General features: G+C 39.4%; 1 protein-coding gene across 1 annotated transcript; it reads right to left on the bottom strand.

Annotated features, from left to right (window-relative positions):
- Positions 1-1354: 1354 nt before the first annotated feature.
- On the bottom strand, positions 1355-10152 carry ccnl1a (cyclin L1a). Its single transcript, XM_007576214.2, has 10 exons — positions 9807-10152; positions 9504-9578; positions 8550-8659; positions 6683-6803; positions 6436-6500; positions 4174-4273; positions 3943-4047; positions 3265-3515; positions 3060-3158; positions 1355-2937 (listed from the first exon to the last, which is right to left on the bottom strand). Exons 1-10 carry the CDS (start codon positions 10047-10049, stop codon positions 2490-2492), a joined length of 1617 nt encoding a protein of 538 aa, XP_007576276.1. The 5' UTR covers positions 10050-10152; the 3' UTR covers positions 1355-2489.
- Positions 10153-12573: the final 2421 nt, after the last annotated feature.

Here is a 12573-nt window from a genome sequence, read left to right as displayed (position 1 = left end):
TCTGTTATTAGAAACAAAAGTTTTGCTGTTTCTGTATTACTGAAAACATCCATTTAACAATTTTCTGTGCAGCTCAGTGGTTTTGTTTCCTCTCTCCACACAGTAAAACATAAAACACAATATCCCATCAAATTGGAGATGAAGTTCACTTATTTTGTGAAATTACCTCCAGAGGAGAGACTCATGCTTATCGATTACACACAGTGATATGTTTCAACTTTTGGTGATTAGAGCTTGGAGCTATTGAAACCCAAAATCAGCGTCTCTAAAGGCTCGAATGTCACAAAAAAACAAAAAGAAAAAAAATGGATTTAACTGAGGAGATTTTAAGGTAAAACACATCCAAGGGTTTGGTGGAATGTCCCACTGGCTTCAGCAGCCACCACACGCGGACATATCCAGGATGTTGACTTTGCTTGAGGTCCAGTGATTTTATTGCAGTGTGACTTCATTACCAGGAAATCTGAGAACACATCACTCTACTGACAAACATTATGGAGAAGTTGATTTAATTTTCAGCAGGATTCAGCATCTGGGCTGTAATGACCATAGTATCACTGGTGCAAGTGTTTGCTGCCCAATCAGCAGACTCCATTGATTATTTTAAACCTCACCGAGAATCTGTAGAGTATTGTCAAGAGGAAGATGAGAGACGAAACATCCAGCGATGAAGACTACTCTCAAACCATCTCAGCAGAGCCACAGGCTCCACAGCACTGATGCAGTAATTCATGTAAAAGGAGCCCCACCAAGTACTAACTGCATACACTGACATCATATTCAGGATGTCAATATTTCTGTATTGAAAATCTTTTTTATTGATATTTAATTTTTAAGTTTTCTCTGACTGAATGTTTAGCTTTTATTAACCATGCAAAAATATATCCCTTGCATGCATTACTCTAATTAATCAGCTTTTATTTTGAATGAAAGCAATAAATCGATTTTGACGTAGCTGTCGACGTCTCTCAGGTCAATGTTTAGGGCAGACTGAGGTAAATTACAGTTCATTGTAAATTTTAATTTTAGCTTTCTAAAATTATTGGAGATACTAGAATCATCCAATATAATTTGCAGTACATAATCTTAATATGAGGAAACTAAATCACTTTTCCTTTTCAAAATTGATGCTATTGGAACATGCAAGGAACACAGCTATTCTGAAACTATATCGCCCTCTGGTGGACAAAAAAAAGCCTTTTTTAAATAAAAAAAAATAAATGATTAATTTAGTCATTTTGAAAAGCAAAAACTGTATTTAGAAGTCTGGTTGTACAACCTTACATCACCAAAATTCATTTTTAACAATGCAGGGACTTTTATATTTTAAAAAACTGACATTTCCAGTGTCAAATTGTTCATAACAGTTCTTTAAGAAGCACTAACCCAACAAAAAGACCATAGGTCAGTGGCATTCCTCATTTATTAATGAATAAAAATTGGACATGAAGACGTGCACACTAAAAACCAGTGCAACAAATTGACAACCCTAAAATATACTTTTAATTGTCTGCTTTTCCTGCTTGGAAAAGCAAGAAAAATGAAAGTCACCAGTTTCTCTTTAGACAAACCTTTCCAATAAAAAACATAAAATAAAAAAACTGCCCACTAGTCCTGCAATGTGCAAACTTATTGATCTTTCCTAAATAACATTTACTTTACATTTACTCATTCAATCCCTCCACTGAACAGGTCGCTTCTATAAATCAAAGCGTTCACATTCCGTCAGTGGATATCAAAGCTTTACACTGTAAATAAATGTTTTTGTTTTTTTTCCAAAAATTTGTAACTTTACATATAAAACTAAAAAGATTAGGGTTGGGTAGTCGGGCAGGGGTGCACTCGTTGGTGAGACAAGAGGAAAACACAGGCAGATAGAGAGAGGCCGGAGGCTGAGGTCACGCTGCTGCCCTCATCTACATGGAGTCACTTCCAGCAGGTCAACCAATAATCACTTCATGCTGGAGTTCACTGCTTCACTTTGGGCTTCCCACACGGCAGGCCGACTCTGGCAGAGTTAAGTACTCAGGATATCTGTCCATGCAGATGCTGCATTTAGGACCCAGACAGGTTAAACATTTTTACTGGACCAGAAGAAACGTCATCAATGGTTTCTTTACACCTTTGTGGAATTTAAATTAAAATAAACCAATAAAAGAAATAATAATAATAATAATAAAACAAAAGCTGAACCCAGAAACATGACTTATTTGTTAAAGGATGTAATATTTCAAACCTTCAAATTTGACATGTTCTCCCAGTCACTTGTTTAATTGCATCATTTGGCGACAGTTTCTCCCCACACCTAAGAATTTTTTTATGCAACAAACGGTAACCTTTCGATTATTGCGTTTACAATTTGCAAATATTCTACTTCCTGACATGGATATTAAATTAACATGACCATAATTAAGAGGATGTGTCCAACTCGTTTGATTTGTGTCAAACATTGGTGACCGTCAGCCCCAGGGCTCGTCTCCGTGTGTCTCTCAGCGCCGGTGGCGGCTGTGTCCTGAGTGTCCGCTGCTGCCATGGTGTTTGCTCTTGTGGCTGCGATCCCTGTCCCTTTCGTAGGACCGAGACCTCTCCCTCCGGTCGCGATGTCCGCTTCCCCGCTCGTGTTTGTGTTTCTTTGAAGAGAAATCAAAAGAGCGGTCTCTCTCTCTGTCCCGTTCCCGCTCTCTGTCCCTGTCCGCTTTGACTGGAGTGCGGGATCGAGACCGGGTGCGCTTCCTCTTGTGACCAGAGCCACCACCCCCGCTGTTGCTGTGACGCCCGCTGAGTTTGGAGTCGCTGTTGCCGTGGTGACTGGACTTCGACTTGAGATGAGGGAGAAGGGGTGAGGGCGGGTGTCGATGAGGCAACGGGCTGCGGCTGTGAGAGCGCGAGCGTGACCGAGAGCTGTACGTCCCTGAGCGACTGCGTCTGCTGTTGTAACTGGAAGCACAAGAACATACAAGAATTTATCTGCAGTTAAAACTTTTGATCAGATACAATAAACACAACTTACATGTGTGGACATGAACAAGAACAGTTGTGAAGACCGAAATAAAACTTACTGTCTGCGATGAGAGGGGGATCTGGACCGTGATCGTGTTCTTGAACGGGAACGACTTCCACTCCTACTGGTCCTGCCGATCTTTACCTCCTTCCTCAGCCTGCGGAGCAAACAGGTTGATCAGTAAAAACGAAAATATATCACTAAACGAAGTAAACGTCATAGAAATATTGAGTCCCTTGGCATAAACCTGTTAAGTTTCTTACCCGTTATGTGGACTCTTGTTGACCTGAGTGCGGCTGTCGGGCTCCTTCTTTACTGGTTTCGTAGTCTGGGGGTTTGGGGATTTCTCCTCCACCTTCACCACAGGGGAGCAGGGCTTGGAGGCCGGAGAGAAGCCGCCTATGCCAGAGAGCGCCGGCGTGCCATCCGGGTTCAGGCCCTTCGCCTTCAGCTTGGCCTCTGCCAAGAACACCTTCCGTCGCTCCACCTCCTTCTCAAGCTGTTCATAATTAGGCTAGAAAGGAAACGGTTCAATTTACTAAAAGCCAAAATGTCAAATTGCAGCATTCTTCACAATATAGATCATAAAATGTTTAGTGATTTTTTTAAGCCTGTTTCCACAAAGGTCAGGATTCAGGGGATGGGAGAGAAGATGAAGTGGAAAAAACTAAAGGATAAATGGATGAATGAACAATGGGGATTGACGGACAGCAGTCAGACAGTAAAAAACTGTCTATATAAAATAATCTTGTTATAGGAACACTGCAAGATTTTAGAGCAGTCTGCATGTGCTCATCTGCAGGGATTGTAATAGCATACGTCAAACTTTATCTCAATTAAATAAACACAGATTTAAGGAGACATTTGCAGCAATATCCTAGAAGGTTCTTGTAGTTCAAAATGAACCATCTGATTATCATACCACATCTCAAAATAATTACCTTCTTCCTGGTGTACAGTTTCAGGGTAGTAATGCAGATTTCTTTGATCTCCTCTTCAGTAGCTCCAAACAGTAGATACCAATGCGGTCTGGTTGGCAGGGGAATCTGGGAAAACAAGCGCACAGTTCTATAAACCTTTGCACCGTGCTGTGAATTATCCATCACTTCTGTGATGGAGTTTGGAGTAAAAGCAGGGTGAAGGAGCTGCTTTTAGATCGCATGTTGTCTCACCTGCAGAGCTCGGGCAGCGAGGTACATACAGGCACAGGCGATGGTTTCAGGCTGGAACCTCACAAACACGTTCGTCCTCAAGCTGTCATTCATGTAGTTCCTAAAGGGACAAACAGAAAACACAGACAAAAACATAGCATCGTCGCTACACAAACCAAACTGTCAACCAATCATGCAGCACCAACAACTTCATACTAAATATCAATTTGCAACATTTATCTCTACTGCCAACATATAATCAGATTTTTTTAATAAATCAATAAAATTTATTAACTCTAGAATCTGCAGTTCAAGCACGACTGGATGCAAGTACTTCAGCAGACTTGCACAATGTAATTGTGTCTCACTGGTGCCATATAAAAATAATTACCCTGACGCAGGAGCACAGAAGATACATTTTTAACTTTAGTTTAAAAATAACTGACAATATTAAATTAAGATCTCTTTATTGTTGCGTTTAACTTTGTCCGTTTCTCTCCGGGGAATCCAGGGAGCTGCTGCATGTCACAGAAAGAATGAAGACAAGACTGATGACCATCCAAGAAATTTAAACTTTCCAGGGTGTTTGATGATGACGGCAACAAACACATGCTCTCTAAGAAGGGAGACATGCAAAGACAATGAAGAAGAAAAAAAAAAAAAGTAAAGCTAGCTTCACTTTCAGATGGTTGGATCTGAAAGAAAAAAAAGCGTGGTGTGTGTGGAGGCATGCGGGGTAAAACTTGAGTCAGAAGCGCTGTGATGTACTCAAATGAGGAGACCAAGTTTTTCGCCATCATGTTGGTTTATGTGGATTTAGGGTGCATTGTTAAAACCATGTCTTGCTTCAGTGAATGATTTCAAGCAAAGGACTGAAATGAACTCCTATAGGTGATAACCGCTGGCATCCACTTCACTTTGTGGAAATATCTGATCAATCTACACTGGATATGCATTTGAAATCTCTGCAAAATGCATCATGTGCCAAGAGTTTGTCTAGAACAATGTTTTGGGAATATGGAAGAGTCAGCATTGCTTGGAATGTGAATTAGGCGTACTAATGATGGAATTAGGCAGAAATTTGTAATGAAAAATGATGGTAAAAGCTTTCACTAATCCTAATCTAACCAAATGAAACCACAAAGAAATTATGCCTCAACTAATTGCGAGTCGATATGACTGTAAAGCTGTTATGAGCGTCACAATGATGTCCTTTTTTCTAAGCTGTATAAAACTTCCTTAAGTGGTCAAAGCTTTCCTTCCTTCAAACCTGCCTTTAAAAACTGACCAGCGTGAAAATACTTTTAGCACTACTACAGAAAACGCATGGCTGTTCGATTCTGTTTGCTGCGAGGATGAGACGGGTCCTTGAAGCCAAAACCCGAGAACCGGATCAGCCTGTAAAACAGACACATGTCTGGACACCATGTCAGTGGGGGACAAGACACAGTATTCTACTGGTAAATGTAACAAACAGGCAGGTAATGTGGCCAATAGAAACAAAATTCTGTTCTGACTGAGTTTACTTCATTTCTAAATGCAAGTAAACTAGAACAAGATAACCTATCTGTAATTACTTGACAAGAGAGCTATTACACTTGAGAATCTGTGTAGCAAGACCAAAAAAATACAAATCCTTTTGGACACCCAAGAGAAAACAAGACGATGCTGGCTGTTGGGAAAGGCCCGCCCGCCCCCTTCAGTGAATCTTGCACTGGGACTGGCTGTCAGGAGAGGGGCAGCCAGCCAAAAGGGGGAGCTTCCTGAGGTCATGTGGTTGGAGGAGGCAGAGTTCAGAGGTTCTTTATGTGACTTACCAGCATGGACTACCCTTTAATCAAAGAGTAGAGAGAAAGGACAAAGTTAAACCAAGTTCCCTGGGCACTGGGAAATAAACACTCTCACATGTAAGGGCAGATTAGAAAGTGAGGCAATTAGCACGTTTGCAGTACAAGAACTTGCTAAACCTCCCAAAAATGAGCAAATCACATAAGAATAAATAGAAAATAACAGTTGGAAGGATTTAATGGAAGTGATGAAGTGGAACTCTCAGACCTGGGCAAAACTAACATTGAAAGTGGTTCAAATGTGCAACTCTTCAACATGACTTGAATATAATTTTACTGGCATGTGAGGATGTTTGGATTTCATGAGGAGCATCTCAATATGCCATTTGAAAGTAATTCAGCTCCACCTTAAGCCCAGGTCTGGCAGCACTTCTTACAGCTCTGACTAGTGTTGCTGCTGTGGGGAAGTTGGTTAAGGACCTGTACATGAACTTACCAGGCCGTTTGGACTAGTGTCTGGTTCTTCTCACATTCCAGGAACTGAAGGTACATAACGACGATCTGGAATCACATATAGATTATGTGTTAACAGAACAGTCAAACACAAAACTGAGAAAATGTAAATAGTCTAATGCAGTTCTTAACTTCTACCAAACGTGAAAAATTAAAAACGGAAGCCGTCTACCTGCATGAAAATAAATTTCCCCAACATTGCATAAAAAGAATCTTGTTTTTAAACTCACCTTGTGCGGATGCTTGACATGCACACAGAAGCCCAACTCCTTCAAGACTCGTCGTTCCGCTTTGATGACTTGGTTTTTGGTATTTATGTAGTTTTGATCAAGTATCAATGGACTTGGAGTCCTATTTCATAAAAAATTCAAAATCAAACAGTGGTTCCCCTTTCACTATAAATGTATGAAGGAGAAAGTGCCCTTTTGAATTCTTGCACTTTTTTTTCCCCCTTGCCAACCAACTTTAAGCAACAAGTTACACTGTTTGCATGCCTAACAGTGTGCTGGGGGCTTGTGGACTCTTGTGGTTCCAGTGAAAGCTTGGAGGATTGTCCCTGACATGATCATCTCAAACCATCGCTTCAACAGAAATATCAACTTCAACTATAATCGGTGATTTTAAGGCGGAAAAACATTTCCAAACTAGAACTAGAATCTCACCAAAGGAAAGTCTATCGACCACAGTCTATTAGAAATACTGCTTGCTAACAAATGTTCACTAATGTGTATTGGACAACCCAAGCTAAAGGATTCATCAGATCTAATTGGATTAAAACATAAATATAGAAGTGATGCAAACACACTAAGATTTTATTTTAAACAAAAAAAACTGTAAAAAGAAAAATTGGTGTATTCTGATTTAAACAGATATACTCTCCTCAATTTCTAATGTCACAAAAATTGCTATAAAATGACTCCTGAAATTTATTTAAATTATGATCAGTAAAGCGACAGACCCCTCCATCGTGCCATCAAAACACTACTTTTCTTATTTTCATAAGGATGTTTTGATGTCAGAGAAAAAAAAACAAACAAAAAAAACAACAAAAAACAGGAAACTAATGCTACACTCAGACATGCAAGGCAAGATATATTCAGAAAATTGAAATTTATTAAACCAAATAAAGATGAGCATTAAAAAGTAGCTCTAGGAGTCTCTCAATTACTGTCACTTCTTAAGGATTTGAAATTATAGTGGGAAATAAAAAAGTAATTAAATTCATTGAACCGCATGCACTTTAAGGCAATAATAACAATAACATCAAAAAACTAGCGTTGATTCCAAGGGTTCAGTTAAAAACAAGGAGATATTTCTGTAGAAGCCATGGGTTATAGAAGATGAATGAACTTTTTTTTTGTTTTTGGACAATCAAAAATGCATGGTGAGAAGCGGTCAGAGAAGAAATCTACATTACCCCATGGTCCACAGCTTGACGGACAGAACCCCCAAGCTTAAGACTGAACCACAGGAGTCCTCAAGGTGCCCCACGGGCCAAGGACCTTCGGCCAACCTGCCATCCCCGATCCCAGTGCCCCGCGGTGGCTCAGACCATGGTAGTCTCCCACAGGTGGGGGCGGGATGGGCCTCGGGGGACGACAAAGACCCCCTCGCATCATGGTTGTCATGCCGACTGCTTCATCTTACGTACCATTCCACATCACCCAGGATTTGGTAAATGTAGCTGGTCGCTGTTAGTTGGTTGCAAGGGAAAAAAGAAGCCAAGTTAATGCCAAGGACTAGAATCATGACATAAAGAAATGAGGCAAAGTACAAGTGCCTCATCCTTTACAAAGCCAAATGTGCTTTTTTTTTTTTTCTTCAATTTTTGTTCTTAATTTTTTTCATTTTCCAATATCAACTTCAAAGGTCAAACTGATGTTACATGTAGACAATAACAGTTTGAAACTACCAGTGAGGCTGGAACTGAAAAGATTTAAGATGGTTTAGAGTGCATGGATAAACAGAAGGGCACTTTCACATTAAAAACAAATCAACAGACGACATTCTACACCGAATAAATACAGTGTAACATATTGTCCATGTATCAAAAGGCTGAATCTACAAGAATGGTTAAGATTTCTGGCTGATACTTACTTTTTGCCTCTTAGCTGTCTGAGGTGATGAAAAACATTGATGACATCTCGTATTCGCCGTGGTGCTTCTTCAATCTTAGACGCCAAGTTGATACAAGCCATAGCAACAATCTGAAAGATGATAATGAAGCAAAAAGATTGGAAGGAAAATATATCTACTTTCATGATGCAGCTTGTGAATGTGTTTCAGAGATAGTTTTCAGAACATGTTCAGACTGTAAATGAAGCAAATTTTAATTTATTAATAATTGATTTGTCAATCAAAGCTGAGCAAATTAAATAATTAGAAATTGAGAAGATTTAGTTGGCAACCCCTAATGATATTTACAAGGTTTATAAATGGCTTTACCAACATATAACTAGGTAACATTATCATGTATTACAAAACCTATTTTGGACTCTTTCACCTGAAGTTAACAATGTGCTCATTAGCATGAATTATGAGAACAATATAAATGTATTAACTGATGTCCATATGGTGCTTAACATCCATGCACAAATACTAAGCAAAATATCTGCCAGAAAGATGGCACAACCTCTATATCTATATCTGAATGGGTTATAACATGTTAATAAAATGTGGTCAGAAAATCAACTTTGAAGCCTTCACGATGGCCATTAACCATTCTATTTTCAATATGTAAAAATCGGCGCTATGTTTGACTCAGATTTAGCTGTCATGTGCAGTAACTAGTGTGCTACTATATATCGGTACCTTACTTTAACTATTAGTTCATATTTATATAAAAAGAACGAGCCTAAATATTAACGGCAAATATATGAACTGAGCCCCTTTATTTAAGACTTTCCGATTCACTTTTTAGTCCTCATCTACAAGTATACTTCCGCTGTGGATTTCAAAAACCTTAAACAATATGGCTGCCGCTGAACGTCACTATAACGTTCAGTTGTAATATCGGGAGGTTGAAGAGCTCAGCTAATTGAATGAACTTACCTCGAAACTGTGTTTGACGAAGGATTTGGAGTAGAAGAAACGATGGAAAAGGACCTGTCCCGTTGCCATGGCCACCTGAGAGAAAAAGATAGGCCATGTTATTAATACCAGGTCTTATGTAAACCTTCCTAACCTTGCACAATGGCCCGCCGCCATTTTAATTCCACCACGCCAACGTCAAAAGGCTAAAGTTAGCAAGCTAAGAACTAGGCCGCACCTTTAAAAACATATTTCTTATTTCACATAAATAACTTTCATAACAACATCCACTTAGTGGACTTAAATATGCATATATATTTGTACCTGGGGTAACCGGAGAAGAATACCCGCCGCCTGAATCAGTTCACAGCCGAGGATACGGAGGTCGGTCTCGGTGTTCAGGTCGAGGCCGTCGAGCATAGACGGAGTTGGTGACAGTCTTTCCTCCGGTATCACCGAGTTGTCTATCGTAAGGTACACTTCCGAGTACACTTTGTCACCGATGAGAATGCCATCGTTGTTAGATGCGTTAGAAGATACAGAAAGAGGACCTGCGGCCATCTTCATCGGAAACTCGGCTGTTAGCGGCTCAAGCAGCCTCGACAAACACCACGGCTGAGAAGCGAGACTGTGACAAAGCACTGTACGTCAGCGCCCTGTGGCGACGCAAACGTCTGTGCACATCCGCGGTGGAAGAAAATAGTTTCTCAATGCTTAAATGTCACGAACCCACAACTACTCCTAAACTAAGTGGCGAAATATAAACAAAAAAATCAATTTAAAAATAAATGCATTTAACTTTGTGCTAGAATTCAGTTCTCCTCATCATCGCTGTTAATTTGAAAAACTGAAGTTATTACATGACGTAAGTTTGAATGTAACATTATGCAAACTTAATCGGCAAGCGCCCTTGTTTGAACAAAAAAGAAATAAGTTATCATGTATTTTTTCTTAAGTATGATTTGAAAGTTTCACGGTTATTACTGGCAGTATCAGTTTCCAAGTCCGATACACTCCTTATTTGAAATATTGTTTTTTTTTAAAGTTACTTATATGTAACATGGAAACTGCTCACGACACATGGTTTCTTTATGGTTTTTGTTACGTCTTTTACGGGAAAGTACGGACTTCTCACAATTGCCGCTGGAACATATCCGTCCGCCAAGTAAAAATGTGAATGGAAATAAAAATATTTTAAAATAACTAAATTACATTATCGATTAAGGAATTGGAAATGTTAAAGTACAAATAATTGTACTGAGAACGTATTACATTTAGCTTCTAAGTAAGTGCTTTAATGTACGAGCAAGACTAATACAAATATTTATTGTGATCTCAATTTCAAGAATTTGGCCAAAACAAACAAACAAAAAAGTTAACAGCCCAGATTCTTTGAGAGAACACGGTGTTCACTTTTTTTTTTTTTTTTTTTCTGTTGTTGCCAAATTTAAATCCGACTTCCAGCAGTAATAGCCCACTAATGGTCGATAGAGGGCAGCAGACACTAGAGAACTGCAGTTCAGATCGTTCTGAGCATTTTGAGATGACTGAGTTTAATCTATAAAATGTCATGTCCTTTTTAAAATCAGCTATGCTTTATGATATTTAACGTCAATAATGGATTTTTCCACTCCAACATGTAGGGAATGTATGCCATATATTATAGGGTAATTAGCAAACAATATTATCAGTCTAAATAAATAAATGCAGCAATAGACCAAAGATAATATATTAGCTTTTATGAAGTATACTTCACAAAAAGCAAGAATCTAATTTAGATTTTTTTTTTTTTACTTTTAAAGCGTCGAAAGTTTAGTGAAATCCTTTAGCTTTTCTTTTTTTTTCTTTTACCACAAATAATCTGGAACCAGCTGTATTTACATCAACGAGCGGGATATGGATTGTTTCTTTAGTTCTCCATATAAATAAGATGAAGACATCATAGGTGTGTACAAAATGTCCAATTGAAGTCCTCATTACAACACCAGTGTGTAATATTACAATTACTGGACTGTCATATTTTAGTTGGTCGTCAAAACGACCGTCGTCAAATTGGCCTCTTGGATGGTCTTTCATTGTCTTTTATGCCCCAACGTCAGTTAGACCTTACTGTTCAAAACACTATAGCTCAGTGAAATTGATGTAGATAATGGTGATGATGGAAAAACAAGAGAAAAGTTGGGAGATTTTCAACAATCATAATTCAATGTCATGTTTTGTGTTATACTGTCGTGTGTAGTGTTTGAGATCACATGGTACCCAGACGACTCACGAATGGAGGAAATGAGGAGATCAGTGGAGTCCCGAAAGTATTTTATTGTCTCTGGCCTCAACAGTTTTCAAGAGAAGTGATCACGAATACCTGGTATTTTATCTTCAGAGCTTGTTTATGGCACGTATGGGGACCTAGAGATATCCTCCCATTCACACGCACAGAAATTATTCTTCACTGATTTTAGTAACAAGCCACTCAAAGTGACAGACTGAAGTCTCTCTTGTCCTTGCCATTAATCAACACCTCCGAGAATCATCCTCCGGCCAGCACTCATACACTTACCACGACAACAAGAATGCTAAGTATTCTTTCATTGGTTGCCCCGGTGATGCTAATTATAGGGCGTGGGAGGACTCGTGGGACGACAGAATTCCAAAACGGCCATAACGACGCAGGAGAGGCGTTCAGGGACACCCAATGACGAACAAGGGCTTAGTTATACACACACGCCACTCCCTGAAGCGTGTGTGTTTACAGGCTACTACACAGATTCCCCCGGGGACACGTGTGCATGCCTGCCCTACTATGATAATTACTGTGGTGAGATCACAGACCTACTCTGTGTGTGCATGACATGCATATTTGCACATATGAATGTTTGCGTGCAGTGGCATTTTTACGAGGGCACTAATTTAAATGTTTAGGGGTTTATGTCAACTAAATGGAGCTATGTGTTGTTTTTTTTTAATCTTTTATTAGGATGAAAGAAAAGCTCAGAACTGCTTCTCACACATATGCCTCATCGCTTGCTTAAAACTCACACAAACCAGGATGGACACCAAGTCAAGAGCTACAAAGCAAGGGCACGAGCAAAGG

Source organism: Poecilia formosa, unplaced genomic scaffold (assembly GCF_000485575.1).
Source record: "Poecilia formosa unplaced genomic scaffold, Poecilia_formosa-5.1.2 Scaffold401, whole genome shotgun sequence".
NCBI classification, from domain to species: domain Eukaryota; kingdom Metazoa; phylum Chordata; class Actinopteri; order Cyprinodontiformes; family Poeciliidae; genus Poecilia; species Poecilia formosa.
This window is presented reverse-complemented; position numbering and strand designations above follow the sequence as displayed.

Coding starts and splice junctions, on each gene's coding strand:
- ccnl1a (XM_007576214.2), bottom strand. CDS start 10,049: ATGAAGATGGCCGCAGGTCCTCTTTCTGTATCTTCTAACGCATCTAAC. Junction 6,501..6,682: donor ATGTCAAGCATCCGCACAAG/GTGAGTTTAAAA, acceptor ATGTGATTCCAG/ATCGTCGTTATGTACCTTCA. Junction 4,274..6,435: donor ACACTAGTCCAAACGGCCTG/GTAAGTTCATGT, acceptor TTGTCCCTTTAG/GAACTACATGAATGACAGCT.